Below are 21,230 nucleotides of genomic sequence, written 5' to 3'. Positions count from 1 at the left end.
ATACGACTTTAATAATAAATGTTAGCGCTAAAAATAAGACGGTAATATTATTATCAACAATGTATGATGATGTTGCCACATTATCTGGTGTGAAGGCGAAGCCCGAAATAATCACATTTTATAATAGTACCAAAGTTAAGGTGGATACATGCGACATGTGCAAATTTTAATGTTGGTAGATGCTACGGAATATGGGAGAACCATTGGTTGAAAAGCACATCAGAATGCGGCAAAGTACAGATAACATTCCTATGCTCTTAGGAAAAATATAAAATTACATCTAGGAGAGGATATGAAACCGTCATGAGGGGTCCCTGATGCTCCTGGACCTTCTCATGAGCGGTTCAAAATGTGCCCCAGAAAAGATGAGAAGAATCAAACCTTCGCAGAAATGCTCAAGATGCGAATCCTTTATTTGTAAAGCTCATGCAAACATAGATGTGGAGATTGTATCGATGATTTAGAATGACCTGTATTAGGAATGTTAATATAAATTATTCATATTACGTTTGCGTTACTGACATTTTCAACTGCATTCAATAAAATCGTTCATGTTAATTGTTTGGTAAATGAGTTCCGTTCTTTGTTTTCCCTATCCTGGCTGAATCTTTCAAAGTCCATACAACGAAGATTATCATTACTCAAAGCAACTAAAGTAGGTTTTGTACATGGGTTCGTAAGTGACCCGAGGCGCCCTAAGTGGCGAGGCACCCTAAGTGGACCACCAACCCCCGCGCCTAGAAAGGAGAAAAAATACAACTGATTCATGTTTATAGTTCTTCGTCTTTGCCTTAACAGAGGAAAGGTTTCCACCTTGTTTTAACCGCTTTTTTACTTTATGAACCGGAGCTCACCCCGAGACGAACAAACTAAAAAAAGTTAAATTTGATCTAAAAATTTAAGGATGCCGTGTTCAAGCAAACTTGAGCGCAGTTTTGTCCTTTCGGTTTTAGAGTCTGTATTCTGTTTCCTAATTCGAAACTAGGTTTTTGTCTGTACGGTGCGGTAACCAGAGTGAAATCCGGGTTAATGTACAGGACTCAGAATATTTCCGTTGACATTACAGATTTAATAGTGTATATAGTTGTTCCCACGAGAATTATTTAAATAGATTTATGTTTTCTAGGTATTGTAGGTTACTTACACGACACTTTCCGTCATAGAAACGTCACTTGTACGGATGCTGAGCTGCATTCACGTGACTGAGCGTGAGTTGTTGTTTGAATGGGAAACAAATTGTTTAGGCGAAAACTGATGTTGGTCACCTGTAGCCGCGGAAATATTTTGATTCTTACGCGTTACTGTTTATTTCGATAATGTTTGACAGTTTGCGAGATCGGTTTCATACAGTCCAGGAGGGGATCACTGCCAGGTGAGAGGTTATGATGTATTGTTTACATACTCACTTTTGGGTGAAAACGACGTACTGGTGTCATGTCACTACGTTCTATTATAACGCCCGTGTAATAGGTATGTTTAGATGGTAATGTGTGCTAGCTGTTGTTTGAAAACATTTCTACATGCCGAGAATACGTAGATATTAACATAGGTGATGCCCGTAACAGTACCTTGAAGCTACCCAAATGTTTACATATGCCAGTACTGTATCTGCATTCGCACATGAGCTTTTAGTGGACGAATTACCTGAAGAAAATATACCGCCTTTATTGCAGTTTCAGAGGTTTGTCAACATCCGATTCTGTTCACAAACATATTCCTGCTAGAGGTCGTAAAGTGAACTACAATGCAGGAGGCGAACTTTTACTGAAGTACCAAAATGAGTGGAGCGAGCTGCATAAACAGTCTGAGGAAAATGCTGTCCAAGCACAGGTAGTTGCTCTTAATTTAGTTTTTATCATGTAGTGCAACTTCGCCGTACATCCTTAGTTGAAAAACTCCATCTCTTAATATTTTTTGTTGTAAGTAAGCCCTTTTGACTATTCTTTTACGCATTCAAAAAACAAGAGACGAATCAAAGTTTGGGTTCATAACAGTATTAAAAATATCAAATATCCTTTACCAGCAATTTGCCTCCTGTTACAGTTTCTCAAAAATAACTCTAAAAGAAATTTTATGTTCTTTTGAAGGTAGTTGATGATCTTATTACAAAGCTGCACACAGAATGTCAAAAGAGCTGGACATCAATGAATGGTGCTGCAATGGTGCTTGCAAGTGTGCCGCAGATATTGGCTGATGTTCAGGGCCTCATGTCACAGCTTGGTACTCTCACAGAAACTTTTGAGGAAGTAGAAGTGAGTCACATAATTCTTCATTTTTTATGTATATATAAGTGTGTGCTGGTGGTTTTAAAAAAAAATGGTTCAAATGGCTCTGAGTACTATGGGACTTAACATCTGTGGTCATCAGTCCCCTAGAACTTAGAACTACTTAAGCCTAACTACCCTAAGGACAACACACACACACCCATGCCCGAGGCAGGATTCGAACCCGCGACCGTAGCGGTCACGCGGTTCCAGACTGAAGCGCCTAGAACCGCACGGCCACACCGGCCGGCTGTGGTTTTAAAAGGTTACTATCATACGTTGTATACATATTTGTATTTAGTGGTCACAGAAACATTTTGTAACTGTGTGTTTTTAAAAATAACAGATGTTGTCCAACTCATGGCAGTCATAAAATTTTTCATGAGATGTATGGGAAATCATTGACATGTAAGCAAATCTAAGTGCATTCCCATTTTTTGTGGTTTTCATTGATATAGCTCATGAGTGAATTTATATAAGAAACTACATGCTTGGATTGATAAAGCTGTTACATAACACACTTATTAGTGTAAGAGACAACATGCTACACCACACAAGCCTAAACTATGTGGTTACTATGTCACCACACCAGATTTTAAAACTTTGCTAGTACAAATTCAGTATTTCAACATACAGGATCTACTGTACTTCATTCAAACTACTCCTTTCTACACCTCCCCTTATTACCATGCCTTGGTTGCACAAAACCCTTAGTTAGTTTTAGATTGTAACACCGACACATATCATTTTGATCTCGGAAATCACATATGCTGCAGCCTGCCCCTTCCCTCTTCCCTTCCCCATTTCATTTCCTGTTAAATTACCTGGAAGACAAATCTATTGTGATATTAAGTCTTGTACTAGATTATCTTTATCGTGCTGGCGAACAGCTCCGTCTTTAGTTAAGTGCTGGAATTGGATTTACACCAAGAACTTCTAGTTGCAACTTTGCATTATTTCCATGTGGCTTTATTATTCTTAGTTTGTGACATTTTGTCGTATCGGTTAGTACAGAAGGGTGTGGAATGTCAGTGTTTGAAGATGGGAGTAAGTTGTGTGCTATACTAAGCAGGTACAGCCTGGCCTCAGATGATAGCTCACTGCACTCAGGGCAGAGACTGGGTTTAGGGTGCTTCATAAAAAAGAGGGGAAAAAAGGTTGTCAAATGATGTTGCACAGTGATAAGTCATTGAAAATCCTTTTCATTCAGGAGAACAGAGATTAAAAATTTTGATTTTTTTCAGCCAGACTTAAGTACTCCACGATTCTCCTAAAGCACTTGTTGTAAATGCCAGGATGGTCCCTTCAAAAAGGACATGACTGAATTCCTTTCACAATCCGACCTTATGTTCTGTCCCTAATGGGAACATCGTTGATGGAAATACTTCACCAAGTGTCAAATGGGGCACATATAGGGTATGAAGTGAATACCACTGTGCACAAAGACTGATACTGGAAAAAAAAGCAGTGCATAGAGAGTTCTCTCTATCTCCCTCCCTCAGAGCTGTCACTATCCTGTGCATTGTGCTCAATAGTGACATCAAAAAAGCTTAAAACCTTTTACTACAAACAAAAAATTCGTAATTCCAATAACATGGCAAGAATGATGTGAAACATGATTAGGCATGGAGTGAATAAACATAGCTAGGCTAATAATACTCAACCCTCTCATAACAGTATTAGCAAGACAGACATGAAATTCAAATTATTGGTTACTGAAATTGAATGAATTCTTTCTAATGGTGTGCGAAAACACAGGTATAAAAAAAAAAGACCCATCAAAGACAGATCCATTACGTTCACTTAGACAGCATTGCATAATCCATTAACAGGTTTCACTTTTGATACATCAATTGCTCTCACTTTTGATAAATCAACTGTTTGGGAGAGCACAAAAATTAACTTAGGTCACTAAAAAGAACTAATTGTATCCACTATGATTGTATTTCAACCAAAGTACTAAAATCTAGTGCTGACATTGCAGTGCCCCCCTTGATTTACCTTCGATACCAGTCGGTGAGTCAACATGTGTCTCCTAAACAACAGAAGTATATGGTAAAATCAAACAGTGGAAAATCCAGTTTGGAATAATGATGGTATTATGAAAAGGATAGAATACTACTCACCTTATAGTAGAGATATCGGGATGCAGACAGGCACAACAGAAAGACTGATGAAGAAGTAAGCTGTTGACCAAAAGGCCTTCTTTTAAAGTAGACAGTACTTCAGAAGAAGCCCTTTTGGCCAAAAGCTTAGTTGTTTAGCAGTCATTTTGTTGTGCCTGTCTACGACTAAACATCTCCACTGTATGGTGAGTAGTGATCTATGATTTTAATAATACTGAAGTATGTGGTGGTAACACCAATTTTTAAAAATTGAGGCAAGCAACTGAGTTGTAATGGAGTTCCATCTGTGTTCCCCATATTTTGTTTGGTAAGGTAACTTTCAACAGAATACTAAACCACAGTTGTGAGAATAACCTTTTAACATGAGCTCTTCCTGGCTGCGATAAAGAATTTTCTATCAGGAAAGCCATATATGGAAGGATATGCTCAGTTGCAGTAGAAATTGACAAAAAAATCGACTTAGGAAACTAAAATGGTATTATATTAAAGGGATCCCACTTCCATGGATGGAGTCTCACTTTAACAACACAAAGCAGAGGGTCACATCAGAAAATTATGCGACAATAATAAGACTAAATACAAAGTTGTGAAGCATTGCATAAGGTGTCCCACAAGATTATTTGCTTGGCTTTCTCCTGTTGTTTGACCTACAGAATTGAATTACTAGGACATTGAACAACTATTCAAAAACTATGTGTGCTGATGACCCAAGTATATTGATAAAGGTCCCAGACATATCAGTACCAGACACAGCCACGAGAGAAATGATGCAGTCTTACGAATGGTTTACAGCAAACAGTTTAAAAAGACTCATATAAAACAGTTCCAAACAAATCAATATAACTTAAAGGTATCTGAAATAAAGATCGTAGGCCACCACTGGCTGATGGCCCAAATGTGAAGTTGTTTGGCACCTGTAGAGTTAATAAACGGAGGTGGCATCAGAATTTCTATCAGTTAACCTAAAAGCTTGGTTCTTTGGATACAGATTTCATACATGACTCCAATACATGTACTCTTGTACCGATATTACTGCAACACGGTATAATATCTTTCAACTTGAGATGTGTCTGTGGTTTAGAATTAGTCGTGTAAATTGTTTGTATTGATATTCTAAAGTCAGCATTCGCTTTATTTGCTATCATCAGTTTCAGTCATACAGTTGTAATGTAAGAGAATGAGAATCTTAATTAGTTTTTCTTTTGTTAAAGACAGGGCTGGCACGTCTTGAGGACATAGTTGAGGTTCAAGAGCTGCAGGAGCAACAACTTGACCACAGATTCCAGTTGGCTCTTTACAAGGAGCGACGGCTGGCTGAGCTTGAGGCTGTGCGTGACAAACTGGCAGCTGAGCATGCACAACGACTTAGGGATCATGAGGCAAGACAGCAAGTTGCTCTTCGTGAAAGACAGGAAACATTTGAACAGGCATTCAAAGAGGACCTGCAGCAATACAAAGAGTCAGGAACTTTGCCAGGTGAGTGTTTATTAGCATTGTGTGAAGATGAGATAATTTGTTGCGTCATCAGGATTGAATAGCTGAGTTAATGCATAATGGCAGTTAACACAGCTACCTGAAAAATATGATCAGTCAATCAAGTATTGGCCGATTACAAACAAACTAGGAAATCATGTGACAGATAAGTTGGCTTTTTGTTACAGTATTTCATGTTTGAACTATAACACAAAAGCAATCTGTGATATGTAAGACCATCATAGTTTATGAACACATGGTAACATAGATGTGCTAATACGGAAATTTATATAGTGTGTTCTTTCAGCAATTTGTGTAATTCTGACTTACAGTTGCCTAAAAACCACTAATTGTAATTTCCTTTGAGTTTTTTGCTCACATGTTGTGAACCTGGAACTGAATATTTACAAATATTGTGTGAATGGTTTGGGTAGTGTGTCAGTCTTTCGGATATTAATTTATGAATTAGCACTTTAAGTTTAAATTTTTATTGATTTTCCTAGTGTGTGACATTAATACGTCAATGGCACAATTTAAGTTACTGTTACTGTGTCACAGTTAAGTGAAGACTCTCACAATGAGAATGATTGTCTTAATAATACAATTTTCAGACTATGAGATATGAGCATCACCCTGAAGACAGTTGTTGTGGCTTCTTGTCACTTGAATCTAACATGATGCAACAGCCCATTATCATTGGTATACAGTTTCCATCGCTGATGAAGGACGTGATGTTGGTACATTGTATGGTATGTTGCAGTGTTTTGCATGGAAAAAATTTCACAGAAATTGGTCCTTAAGAACCAGAACCTACTAATCATTTCCTTAGAGCTGTGCTGTGTAACGAAATGAGATACCTGGTCATCCGTAGATGAATTTCATTTCAAGATTTCAGAGAGAATCAACTTATTCATTATGGTACTAGGTTACCCATATTTTACTGTATGGGCTTAGCTTCTATCTTCAGTTTCTGTGCAGCAATAAGGAGAGCTTGTTTTTTACATAGTGCATGTCGCAACACAAAAAAATTGTACACTTTTCAGATTTTTTTATTGAATGATTTGATTGATTAGTTCCTTTGCATTTGATCTGGCATTTTCTCTCATTTCTTATGTGGGTTGTTACAGAGCTTGTTTGAATAAGTCACATAATTATAACATTCTTTGTCCGGTGATGGGCCCCACTTCAAATTTCGCTCCAATGTTGGGTGTCTGCAGTGGGATACTGACCTGATTGTCACCCACCATATGGCCTGAGAATGAGTGACAGTCTGGGGTGCAATTTCATTTCGTAGCAGGACGCATTTGGTTGTGATCTGCTGCACCCTTCCAGCACAGCAGTACATCAGTGGTATAAGCCACGTTATGGTGCCCTTCGTGGGAAGTCATCCTGGGCTTACATTTCAGCAAGGTAACGCCCTTCCATTCACAGTGAGAGTTTCTGCTAGTCGTCGTTGTGCTTGCCAAATCTTTCCTTGGCCAACAAGTTCACTGGATCTCTTCCCAATAGAGAAATTTGGAGCATTATGGGCAGGGCCTTCCAACCAGCTCAGCATTTTGATGATCTAATGCTCCAATTGGACAGAATTTGACGTGAAATACTTCAGGGGGACATCCAACAACTCTATCAATCAGTGCTAAGCTGAATAACTCTCTGCAAAGGGCCAGAGGTGGACCAACATGATACTGACTTGCTCAATTTGTGAATCTCTTTCTTTTGAATAAATCATCCAATTTCTCAGAAACTTTAATCATTCATTTGCTGTATATAGGACAAATTCGGCAAATTTCGTAGTATGGCTAATTTCGCAGTACCATACATATCCTTTCACTGCAAAATTGTACGAGCTGATTTTAAGTACGAGCCGGCCGAAGTGGCCGTGCGGTTCTGGGCGCTGCAGTCCGGAACCGCGAGACCGCTACGGTCGCAGGTTCGAATCCTGCCTCGGGCATGGATGTGTGTGATGTCCTTAGGTTAGTTAGGTTTAACTAGTTCTAAGTTCTAGGGGACTAATGACCTAAGCAGTTGAGTCCCATAGTGCTCAGAGCCATTTGAACCATTTTAAGTACGAACATTGCACCACAGGTGGTAGCACCTATCAGCAGTGTGTGGTAGAGAAAACAGCTACTGGGGCGCATTCTTGTGGTTGTAGTCGAACTTTTTCCAGTGTGGTTGAGAATATTTTCAGTGTAGTATGTGTCCGGTGACAGCTTATTGTTCTTTTATTGATACTGTCAATATAATCTGAAGTGTAAGTATAAGACTTTTATTGATGGACTCTTCACAGTCCTCTATTTAAATTAAGGTCTTGTTCACCATTTTGACACCAATAGTTTGCTCGTAATTCACTTTTGCCGGTAATGAATTTCTTAATGGTTTCATTCCACTGGCGGGCACGATTTAATTTGTTACAGATGTCTAAACGTAGTGGCAAATATGGAGAACAGTACAGCAGAAAGGATTTGGTAGATACTGTACGAAGGGTGTTAAAGGATGGCTAGTCAGTTTATAGATCCAGTAGAGATTTTCGCATACCTTACAAAACCCTAAAAGATAGACTAAGAGTTTGCACCTATCCTGCAGACTATGCCCCTTCTTTTTTTTAAAAAAAGGAAGAGGAAACTAAATTGGTGAAGTATGCAATTGAAATGCAAGAACTGGGATTTGGATTGTTAGCGAGTGATATGCGTTATTACGTTTACAAATTAGCATCGGGGAGACCTCAAGGGAACCCATCTAGAGAAGAAAGAGACAAGGCAGGATGGGACTGGTGGACTTTGTTTAAGAAATGATATAGCTTAAGTTTACATCAGCCAGAAAATCTATGACATCATAGGGCCGCAGCTTCGAATGATTGTAATTTGAATGATTTTTATGATGTGCTAAGTGCAGTGTATGAGAAAACAGGGCTTGGGATAAAGCCAAATCTAATTTGAAATCTAGATGAAATGGGATTTTCAATAGTGAATAAGCCAAGCAAAATTGTTTCACCGAAAGGAGTGAAGCTTGTCCACCAGCATACAACTGCTAAAAAGGGGAAGACCACAACAGTTGAGATTGCTGCTAATGCTATGGGACAAACCGTGCCTGCTACGTTTATTTTCAAGGGGTTCGTGTCACTGATAGCTTGAAGAAAAATGCTCCTCCATTGAGCCAGGTAGCAGTGTCAAAAAATGGCTGGATACATTTGGAAATTTTCTTGGAGTTCTTGAAGCACTTCATTAACCACATTCCTCCCACTCATCCTGTTCTGCTATTGATAGACTCACATTCTAGACATGTCTCTCCAGAAGCTCTAAAATTCAGACAAGAAATGGCATTATTTTTGTTACCTTTCCATCACACACCACTCAGATCTTACAGCCGTGTGATGTGACCACATTTGATCCTATAAAAATTGCTTGGAAAAGGAATGTGAGAGACTTTATGAAAACTTGTGGTTACAAGCCTACAAGATCAGATTTTTACCATCTGTTCAAGAAGTCAATGGATGAAACTATAACTCCAGCCACCATCAAGAGTGATTTTTCTAAGACTGAAATTTCTCCCGTGAACAGAGATGTCATTCCGGATGTCGCTTTGAAGGTTTCCCAAGACCTTTAATGCTGGGCAAGTAGAGCTACCTGAAAGAACAGTAGACGGATGTGTATCAGCAGAGCAAAAAGAAGCTGTTGATAATGTGCCACCTGAGCTAGAAGTGTCAGCAGATCAAACTGAAAATATCCAGGAGGAAATTAACATGCCTCTTCCAAAATCTATAAAATCATGGAGGAAGAGGAAACAAGTAGCTACTTCAGCCAGAGTTATTGCTGATGAGGGCATGTTGGTTGCAATAGGTCTACAGAACCCCTTTTCCAAAACATGCTTCAGTGGCGGAAACCTTACTTCATTCAGGCTTTTAAATGTAGGTCCTCCTTCTGTCAGTTTTGATACACGCCAAGCGTAGTGAACCATTGGGATGAAAACTGGAGCATTGATTGATACTACACAAGCAAATATATATTCCAGAATGAGATTTTCACTCTGCAGCGGAGTGTGCGCTGATATAAAACTTCCTGGCAGATTAAAACTGTGTGCCCGACCGAGACTCGAACTCGGGACCTTTGCCTTTCGCGGGCAAGCTTCTGTAAAGTTTGGAAGGTAGGAGACGAGATACTGGCAAAAGTAAAGCTGTGAGTACCGGGCGTGAGTCGTGCTTCGGTAGCTCAGATGGTAGAGCACTTGCCTGCGAAAGGCAAAGGTCCCGAGTTCGAGTCTCGGTCGGGCACACAGTTTTAATCTGCCAGGAAGTTTCAAATGTATATTAATTGCATCTTTTCTTAACGATAATTACTGCTGTTGTTATACCAGTTTAAGAGCACTTTGTAGTCTTTTAATTAGATTTAGACTTGGCAATAGTAGTACACATCACAGGGTTGAGCAACAAGAGTACATTTGGGTGGAATGATCTTCAGAGTACACGTTGCTCCATGTAACTTCGTCTTCTTCATGAGTAATGTCTCATCACACAATGTCAGATCTGCTCGGCCCCCCATAAATCCACCAGTAGATGGAATTTTTGTGTGTTAGCAATGTATGGTTTTAATATTGTTACCAATAATTTTGCAAATTCTTTTTTTTTAATTTTGTTGACTTGGAGCAAGTAGTGACAACATTCTTATGTTCTTCTTTTAATTTTTTCATAATACCAGCAACTTGAGGACCAAATATACTGGCAGGCTCTTGCATACATAAAAATACAAGGGGTAATAATTTCCCTGAAGCAGTTAAATTGTTTTGCACTTTATAAGAAAAAGTGATTTTGGAGAGATTGAGTTTTTTCACCAAAAAGGTCTTTACACACTTGTAATCCAGTGTCCATCCAGTCTGATTGGTGTTACGTATGCAGTGAAGGTTGAAGTTTGGTATTATATGTCTCGCCCATATACAGAACCTCTCTACTTCTTCCACCATTTCTTTTAGAGTTACAACATTATTTTTGCTGACGAATTTGGTGATTTTTCACTGTCTCACTGAATTTTTATGTTTGAAGTTTTTTTACCCAGAGATCACTAGCAATAAAATGTAATTTGTCTGACAAATACGAGAATGTGACAACCATTGTCCTGTGTTGTAATGTTCTGCACTTGTCACTTGTTCTTAAGAACATCATGCAATCTGAAATATTTTCCATGTTTCTGAGTTGCTGAATGCACTTTTGTCATTGATCCAGATTACATAATAAAAATACACTCTGTATGAAAGAATAGTATATCAAACAATGGAAAATCCAATCTGGCTCTGGCAGTCAGAGACAGTAGTCATATATATATACTAGAAAGAAACATTCCACATGGGAAAAATATATTAAAAAACAAAGATGCTGTGACTTACCAAACAAGAAAGCGCTGGTAGATAGACACAATAAAAAACACAAAAACACACACACACACACAAATTTCAAGCTTTCGCAACCCACGGTTGCTTCATCAGGAAAGAGGGAAAGACAAAAGGATGTGGGTTTTAAGGGAGAGGGTAAGGAGTCATTCCAATCCCGGGGGTGGAAAGACTTACCTTAGGGGGGAAAAGGGACAGGTATACGCTCTCTTGCGCACACATGCACACGCATGTATACAGATACAAGCAGACATATGTAAAGGCAAAGAGTTTGGGCAGAGATGTCAGTCGAGGCGGAAGTACAGAGGCAAAGATGTTGTTGAGTGACAAGTGATGTACGAGGTGCGGCAACTTGAAATTAGCGGAGGTTGAGGCCTGGTGGGTAACGGGAAGAGAGGATATATTGAAGGTCAAGTTCCCATCTTCAGAGTTCTGATAGGTTGGTGTCAGTGGGAAGTATCCAGATAACCCAGACTGTGTAACACTGTGCCAAGATGTGCTGGCTGTGCACCAAGGCATGTTTAGCCACAGGGTGATCCTCATTACCAACAAACACTTGGATTAACTTGAAGAAGATCAGACTGTACCAATCAGTGTGCTGTGATATTTTACTGTATGGCATAGTCCCTAAAATGAAGTATTGTGTTGTTATATTTTAATCTGTGGGTTTTGGCATATTTGTTTCCAGTGACTGAGTTAACAATAAAGGTTATATGTATGTACTGCAACCACTGACAATGATAAAGAAATGTTAATCTTGTAAGAATTTATTGATGAGTCATTTCATGTCACTAGTGCTTATTATCGGGCATCAAAGCATAAAAATCACTTAAATATTATTTACATTACTAATTGTATGAACTAGAGAATTACTAGTTTGTTGAATTGCCAGTGTTTTAATTAGAATCTGAAATACATGCCTTGATGAAAGGACTATGATCGGCGAGGTGACCACGAGGAAAAGGTTGAAAGGATAACATTCTACTAATCATAGTGTGGCATGAATTAAGTCTGAATGTGAAAGGAAAGTTGGGAAATTTGAAAATGTGCACTGACGTAAAATGGATTGATGATCATCTGGGCCAACAAATATAGGGTAACACCAATAGCATCTTCAAATGGTATAATAGTATAGTAGATTTCAATATGAATATACAGGCAAGGCAAAGAATGAAACTTCAGTAACAGGAGGTGGAATGAACATTTCTAAAAAGGGTAATCACAGAAGCTGGAGAGAGAAATATCAGCAGAAGAATGTAGCTGTGAAGAAATGGTGGTTAATTGAAGAAATTCTTCAGTTTTGCAATACAGGAAAATGCTCTAGAAAAGCAAGGCTGAACAATAGAAGTCACTTAGAAATGAAATTAATACAAAGTGCTTGGAAATTTAAGTGGGATGACTACTAGAAAATTCTGAAGATTATGAAAAGGAAATGTTCATGGGAAGAAAAGATTGAGGATGTAGAAATGTCAAGATAAATTTCAGAGAATGTAAAATTAAAGGCAATAACATGAAGAGTGCAAGAGAGAGGAGCAAGCATATTGGTGTAACCAGTACAATGTCTCTATGATGAGAAAAAGTGTCTGTTAACATAATAGAGGAAGTAATGAATGTTGATTTGTGGACATAGGAGATCTAGTATTAGACTAAAGTAACATGATGCAAGATGTTTGAAATCCTCAGAAAAATTGGTGTGTGTTTCAGAGAAAGACAGTTAATGCATGATATGAATTAGAACATAGAGGGAACAATGAGACTTTAAGGTTAAGAGGGACAACATGGATTAAAACGGATGGAAGGAAAAAATATTCCATACTTCCCTCTACTCTTCATTGAAGAAGAAACAAAGGATATAAAAGAAAGTGTCAGAATGGTATTAAAATTCAGGCTATCAATAAATGATCTGATTGGCTGATGACATTGCTACCATCTATGATTGTAATGAATAATTACATGACTTAATGAATGAAATGAACAGTAGCTGAGTGCAGAATATGGATTACACATAAAGAAAGGAAAGACACAAGTAATGAAGACTAGCACAAATCAGGTTAGTGACAAATATCAAAATCGTGGATCAGCAGAATGAGCCACGAATGATGGACAGAGAACATAATGACCAGACTACCACAGACAATGTGAGAATTCCTGGGCAAAAGAAATATAAAATAATCAAATAAAAAGGAAGACATACTTCTCAAGTAGAGCACTGTATGGCACTAAGTTGTGGACTGTAGTAGAACAAGAAATGAAGATAAATCAAAATCTGTGATGCATGGTATTACAGCAGGGTGGATTATGAGTCACGTCAAACCATTGAGAAGCCTAATGGAAGAAAACAAAAATTACTTTTTAACATGAGCTTATGGCTGTTCTGGATTTCTTCTTGCTAATGCTGCTTACAAGCTCCCAGTAACGAGTTAAACCTGACACTACTGCTTATCCGAAGATGAATTGATTTGAATTTACAATCACACTTCATGCTTACAGTCTTCTTTGAAGTCTAGGCAGAGGCTATACACTCGCACAGGAAATTTACTGTACTGAGCTGCTATGTCCAAATGGTCCACTGAAAAGAAGTCTGTATATGAGTAGGTTGCTCTACGAAACCACAGTTGATGTACCCCTTAACAAAGTGTTAAAGATTAAGTGGCTTGTAAATACAGGTTTGTTGTTTGAACTGAGTGACTGATGCTGTATGGTGTTCTTCTGCCAATCGCCTTTCCCTCCCAGGCAGGAAGTTATGCTCATGTGCTGATCTGTGGTCCCTGGACCATAAAAATGTTTGATGTCTTCTCTCCGTAGATGTTTCATCACCAAATTGATAGGCAGTAAATATGATTAAAATAACTATATACAGGGTGTTTCAAAAATGACCAGTATATTTGAAACGGCAATAAAAACTAAACGAGCAGCGATAGAAATACACCGTTTGTTGCAATATGCTTGGGACAACAGTACATTTTCAGGTGGACAAACTTTCGAAATTACAGTAGTTACAATTTTCAACAACAGATGGCGCTGCAAGTGATGTGAAAGATATAGAAGACAACGCAGTGTGTGGGTGCGCCATTCTGTATGTCGTCTTTCTGCTGTAAGCATGTGCTGTTCACAACGCGCAAGTGTGCTGCGGACAACATGGTTTATTCCTTAGAACAGAGGATTTTTCTGGTGTTGGAATTCCACCGCCTAGAACACAGTGTTGTAGCAACAAGACGAAGTTTTCAACGGAGGTTTAATGTAACCAAAGGACCGAAAAGCGATACAATAAAGGATCTGTTTGAAAAATTTCAACGGACTGGGAAAGTGACGGATGAACGTGCTGGAAAGGTAGGGCGACCGCGTACGGCAACCACAGAGGGCAATGCGCAGCTAGTGCAGCAGGTGATCCAACAGCGGCCTCGGGTTTCCGTTCGCCGTGTTGCAGCTGCGGTCCAAATGACGCCAACGTCCACGTATCGTCTCATGCGCCAGAGTTTACACCTCTATCCATACAAAATTCAAATGCGGCAACCGCTCAGTGCCGCTACCATTGCTGCACGAGAGACATTCGCTAACGATATAGTGCACAGGATTGATGACGGCAATATGCATGTGGGCAGCATTTGGTTTACTGACGAAGCTTATTTTTACCTGGACGGCTTCGTCAATAAACAGAACTGGCGCATATGGGGAACTGAAAAGCCCCATGTTGCAGTCCCATCGTCCCTGCATCCTCAAAAAGTACTCGTCTGGGCCGCCATTTCTTCCAAAGGAATCATTGGCCCATTTTTCAGATACGAAACGATTACTGCATCACGCTATCTGGACATTCTTCGTGAATTTGTGGCGGTACAAACTGCCTTAGACGACACTGCGAACACCTTGTGGTTTATGCAAGATGGTGCCCGGCCACATCGCATGGCTGACGTCTTTAATTTCCTGAATGAATATTTCGATGATCGTGTGATTGCTTTGGGCTATCCAAAACATACAGGAGGCGGCGTGGATTCCTCCCTATTCGCCAGACATGAACCCCTGTGACTTCTTTCTGTGGGGACACTTGAAAGACCAGGTGTACTGCCAGAATCCAGAAACAATTGAACAGCTGAAGCAGTACATCTCATCTGCATGTGAAGCCATTCCGCCAGACATGTTGTCAAAGGTTTCGGGTAATTTCATTCAGAGACTACGCCATATTATTGCTACGCATGGTGGATATGTGGAAAATATCGTACTATAGAATTTCCCAGACTGCAGCGCCATCTGTTGTTGACAATTGTAACTACTGTAATTTCGAAAGTTTGTCTGCCTGAAAATGTACTGTTGTCCCAAGCATATTGCAACAAACGGTGTATTTCTATCGCTGCTCGTTTAGTTTGTATTGCCGTTTCAAATATACCGGTCATTTTTGAAACACCCTGTATATATTGCAGTAAAACATACAAATGTAAGGTAGCCCTGCTGCAAGTTTTATAGCATGCACTCGCAAATCTGAGTGACATGGCAGGAAGCCACCTTGCCGTAGAACAGGGAATTAAAATGAGAAAGTACATCAACACACAGTGAAATTAAACAAGATTAAGTCTAGTCCCTAGAGAGCGAGGAATGGTTGAACGAGAGAATGATGTTAGGCATGAGATCCACATAATGAAAAGTGTTCGGGGCCGAACGACAAAGCTTACCTCATTACGTTTTGTGAGGTTCTAATGCTGGGTGTTTGCTGTGAAAGTGGTGTAATTGCTCGGTAGAAACCATCATGACTACTGCAGGCTTTTGAATGTGAATTGTGCTGATCTACATGGATGAGCCTAGTGCATGACCATCCTTCAGGTGATGAGAGGCAACACTTTAATAATGAAATGGCGGTAACTTCCGCGACTCTACTGTCTGCAAAGTGAAGGCATCATAGATTAACAAACGATTGGGGCTGGAGTGTGCCTCTCATTGTCAATTGTAAACTCGTGCACTGCACCGTGGTGTGTGTCCACAGTTCACAAGTAGGTCCCAGCAGCCACTATGACGGTGGCAGAGAATGAACCACTGGTGCAGCCTCCCCTGGAGGGTGGCTTGGTCTCCTTGCCCCTCAGGTTGGGACACCAGTTTGTGCAAAAATTCTCTGAATGAGGGAAAATTGGTATGTGTATGCCACTGCATGGCTTCACCTTACAGTTTCACACAATCAGACAGGAACTGTTAAGTAAATTCACTATTTTGAGCATTTTGTACAATAACCAAATGGAGAATGTGAAAACTAATCTGTCCCTTCCATTTAATGGTCCTCCATGCAAACAATCCTTCAGTGATACTGGTTGGATGGGGAAAGTTACCCTAATTTCATAAAATGATCAGTTTAGTTAAATATGACTTATTGATCAAAGATCCATCCAGTCTTTGATTCTTGTCGGAGAGTTTCAAATTTTGTAGGAAACTCTGATCTAAGATTGGAATTATGAATTTATTCATTTATTTTTATTTCTTTGTTTGCGATGGGAACTGACCAGTAAAACCATTGTGGCTGCACCCTGGGCATTGTCATGTTAAACTTTCCAGTTAAAGCCCACGGAACGGACAACACCACTTCATAGTTACCAATTGTGATTCATAGTCCTGTGAAAATTCTTAAGTGCAACAGCCTGTGAACAAGATCTGTCACCCTCAAACAGCATTCCCAAACTATCGGATGACAAGAAACCACCACAGCTTGTATGAAGACTTACTGCCAACAACCAGCCTTACTGTCAACAACTGCTCTTTTCAAAATGTTGCAAGCACAGTTCCTCCCTCCAACTTGGAGGCATTGTCCTACCCCTTCCTGTGGCCTCTTGTGCTATTGTAGCAAAAAATTAAGTGTTACTTGACTGCTACATGTTAAACACTGAGATGATGAAAGTTACAGGATAGCTAAATGCACATAAGTAGACGGCAGTAGAATCGTGTACACAAGGTATAAAAGGGAAGTGGATTGACAGAGCTGTCATTACACTCAGGTGATTCATGTGAAAAGGTTTCCAATGTGATATTGGCCACATGACAGGAATTAACAGACTTTGAATGCAGCATGGTAGTTGGAGGTAGATGCATGGGACAGTCCATTTCAGAAACCGTTGGGCAAATCCATATTCCAAGATCCACAGTGTCAAGGGTGTGCCGAGAATACCAGATTGCAGGCATTACCTCTTACCACTGTGGCCAAAGCCTTTGCCCATCTCCCTTGCACTCTGTAAAGCTTTCCACAAAGGTTAATTGATCATTTACAGACAAGTAGTGCTATAATGTTGGTGGCAGTGGACACAAACATGTAAAATACACAAATAACACAAATTAGTACGATACTGAACTTAACAATTGAAAGCAGTGGTGTTTTTGTTGAGTTGTCAGTGTTAACAGACAAACAACACTGTGTGAAATAACCAGAGAAATCAATGTGGGAGATGCAATGAATGTATCTGTTAGGGCAGTGTGTTAATGGGCTATGGCAGTAGACAACCAATGCGAGTGCCTTTGCTAACATCGCTTGTAACACCTCCCTGAGTTCATAACCATATTAGTTAGAACCTAGATGACTAGAAAACTGTGGTAGTGTCAGATGAGTCCCAAATTCAGTTGGTAAGAACCTAGGGTTAATGTGTGGCGCAGACCCCACAAAGCCAGGGATCCAAGTTGTCAGTAAGGCACTATGCGAGCTGGTGGTGGCTCCATAATAGTGTGGGCTTCGTTACATGGAATTGATTGAACCGATCATTGAATGTAAATAGTTGTGTTTGGCTATTTGGAGACCATTTGCAGCAAACAACAATGGAGTTTTTATGAATGACAATTCGCCATGTCACCAAGCCATAATCGTTTGTGACAGGTTTGGAGAACATTCTGGACAGTTCAAGCAAATGATTTGGCCACCCAGATTGCATGATGTGCACCCCACCAAACATTCATGGGATATAGTCAAGAATCAGTTCATGCACAAAATCCTGCACCAGCAACACTTTCGCAATTATGTATGGCTATAGAGGCAGCATGGCTCGATATTTCTGCAGGAACTTCCAATGACTTGTTGAGTCCATGCTGCGTCAAGTTGCTGCACTATGCCAGGCAAAAGGAGGTCCAACATGACATTAGGAGGTATCCCATGACTTTTGTCTCCTCACTGTATGAACAGCTGGATGTTTAAAGTGCTGTAGTGCACTGCTAATTTTGATACCTCACATTATGTGAAAAATAAACAAAATTTACTGAAAAGTTTATCGAAGTGATGCAAAATTCATTTAAAATCTAAATTTTCCTACTTACACTTACTGTCTACAAATCCAATGGATTATTACATATTGTATGTGATGTACAAATGACTACTTTTCTGCTTTTGTTCTACAACCTAATTTAATTATGAAAATGCTAATTACAGCTAAGTGTAATTATTAATCATTTCATCAAAACTTTGTTATGTACACATGGCTAATGCTGCACTGCTTCTCTTCTTTGTAACAGTATAGCATGTATATGTGTGTGTGTGTGGGGGGGGGGGGGGGGGGGGAGAGGGGGGGGGGGGAAGAGTGCTGGAAAGTCTTTATTCTAAGTATGCTTACAATTATTCATTCCTGTTATACAATTTCTTGCTGTGTAGCATTATTTGGAGTTACTATTTTTCTCCTTTGTAATAGGTTATATAAGTTCAGGTTTTTCTTGTTTGGACTTAATGATGATAAAGTCTGTATACAGTATTGAGAATAGATAGTTTCCCTGTGAACTACTGACACAAATCCAGTCAGTAAAGTTTGCAAGTTTTGAGTCATAGATTTTATTAAAACCATTGTGTGTGATATTTTAATTTTTTATAGGAACGATAAGTCCTCCAGGCCAGAAAACTACATGTTTAGAGGAAGTTATTCTTGAGCCAGAAGATCCATCTGCTCTGGATTCTTTCCTTGATGACGATACTAAAGAGGCTCCAGCAATTCAGGATTCTTCCTCGGGAGACGATCTTAAAGCAAGTGATGCAAAACTGTAATTAATGTTACAGACTAATTGTGATGTGATAAACATTGGAATGTGTTCTTTGTTGACAATTGAGATATTATTTATCTTTGAAACAAATCACTGATCATCCCTCATCTCTATCACCTGTTTGACAAGTGACTGTAAAAATTTGTTAGTTTGTTGTTAAAATATATTATATGTTTCAATTTTTTATTGAAATAAGCAGAATTTCCCAATGAAACATTATGCCCCACAAATATTTCACAGTATGTCATAATTAAGGAATTTCAGTTTTCTTGGAAGAAAGAAAAATCCCTGAAAATAATTGTTTTATTTGGGCAATTTTATACTATGTTGTGCTTATGATTTTACAGTGGTACCTGTGATGTTGAATCAAGACTTTGTGCTTTAATACTGGTTGTGTATAAAACTCTTGGGTCAATAAAATTTCTGTGTATACATAATTGTCCGTTATAATTTCCTTGATGTAAATGTGAAGGAAGCACTAGATGGATTTGTATGCCTTATTGTCTGTGAACAAAACTTCTGCTACATTTTGTTGACTATAAGAGTGTTGCTATAGGTGATGACTACAGTGATGATTTACACATAAGATGCTGTTGCACATGTTTAATATGTAATGTGGTTCATTCTGAGGGGCTGTGGGAGGGATTTGGGCAAATGTATTTATTATCCACAGAAAAATTACAGGGGTTGGACAAAAATATGGGACCACTGTGAGAAATGTATGCATGATTGTAAATACAGATGCTCGCCAAGTCAGCAGGTTGAGCTGTTGTATTTGAGCACAAAAAGTTCCTCTGCAATGTTCTCAAAATGTTGCAAGTGTCAGTCATGGTCAGAACAGTGTTCTGTGTGGTTTGTAAGTGCATTATATTGGATCTAAGTGAATTTGAAAGCGGGAAAATTGTTGGTATTCGTATGTCGGGTGTTCCATAACTAAGGCAGCTGAAATGTTTGGGGCTTCAAGAGGCTCATTATCAAACATTTATATTACAAACAGGTAAAGCAGGAAAACAATGTCTGAAAAGTCAAAATGCAAGTGAAAGTGTATGTTGATCGATCATGATGGATTGTTGTTGAAGAGGATTGTGATGAAAAATAGAGAACAGCAGCAGCAAAAGCGACTGCTGAGCTGAATGTCACATTGACTAGGCCTGTCAGCACAAAAAAAAAAAAAAAAAAACCTGAAGGAAGTTCTACAAGCAGGGAATTACAGAGCGTTACAGAGCGAGCTGGAATCCCAAAACCACTTGTCAGTAATGAAAATGCCCTTAACAGGAAAACATGGTCCGAAACCATGGAAGCAATGGAAGAATGACATTTGGTCCTAAGAGTCTCATTGCACATTATTTTCAACTTCTTGCTGAGTTTACATCCCAAGAACGAAATGTGGTGGGGGTTCATTGAAGATTTGGGCACCCATGCAGTGGTACTCCATGAGCCACATAGTTACTCTGAAGGGTCACATTACTGCCAATGGTCTTGTGATCATTTTAGCTGATCAGGTCCTTGCCATGGTGCAATATTTGTTCCTCAAAGGTAATGCTGTGTTCTAAGATTACAGCGCCCCCGTTCACACAGCAAGCATCTTTCAGGATTGGTTTTGTGAGCATGAAGATGGGTTGGCAAATGTCTCCTGGCCACCATAGATCTGTGTGGTTTGTAAGTGCATTATATTGGATCTAAGTGAATTTGAAAGCGGGAAAATTGTTGGTATGGTTACATATATTGCTATTCACAATATACATAAATGACCTTGTGGATGACATCGGAAGTTCACTGAGGTTTTTTGCAGATGATGCTGTGGTGTATCGAGAGGTTATAACAATGGAAAATTGTACTGAAATGCAGGAGGATCTGCAGCGAATAGACGCATGGTGCAGGGCATGGCAATTGAATCTCAATGTAGACAAGTGTAATGTGCTGCGAATACATAGAAAGATAGTTCCCTTATCATTTAGCTACAAAATAGCAGGTCAGCAACTGGAAGCAATTAATTCCATAAATTATCTGT

The 21,230-nt window shown here is 39.3% G+C and overlaps 1 protein-coding gene across 3 annotated transcripts; it reads left to right on the top strand.

The window, feature by feature from the left end:
* The first annotated feature begins 847 nt into the window (after positions 1 to 847).
* On the top strand, positions 848 to 19,640 carry LOC124619425 (dysbindin). Of its 3 annotated transcripts, none has more exons than XR_006980079.1 (6): positions 848 to 1,372; positions 1,674 to 1,830; positions 2,088 to 2,252; positions 5,602 to 5,866; positions 6,475 to 6,612; positions 19,054 to 19,188. XR_006980079.1 is itself a non-coding variant. In XM_047145799.1 (6 exons), the coding sequence occupies exons 2-6, from the start codon at positions 1,317 to 1,319 to the stop codon at positions 19,221 to 19,223; spliced, it is 813 nt and encodes a 270-aa protein (XP_047001755.1). In that variant the 5' UTR covers positions 854 to 1,031; positions 1,127 to 1,316; the 3' UTR covers positions 19,224 to 19,640. The 3 variants fall into 3 exon arrangements, 2 of the variants coding, with proteins under 2 accessions (XP_047001755.1, XP_047001754.1); XM_047145799.1 differs by lacking the exon at positions 6,475 to 6,612 and having other exon boundaries at positions 854 to 1,031; positions 1,127 to 1,372; positions 19,054 to 19,640; XM_047145798.1 differs by lacking the exon at positions 6,475 to 6,612 and having other exon boundaries at positions 854 to 1,372; positions 19,054 to 19,640.
* The last annotated feature ends 1,590 nt before the right edge of the window (positions 19,641 to 21,230 follow it).

The sequence above is a fragment of the Schistocerca americana genome, chromosome 6, assembly GCF_021461395.2.
Source record: "Schistocerca americana isolate TAMUIC-IGC-003095 chromosome 6, iqSchAmer2.1, whole genome shotgun sequence".
In the NCBI taxonomy this organism is placed as follows: Eukaryota; Metazoa; Arthropoda; class Insecta; order Orthoptera; family Acrididae; genus Schistocerca; species Schistocerca americana.
This window is presented reverse-complemented; position numbering and strand designations above follow the sequence as displayed.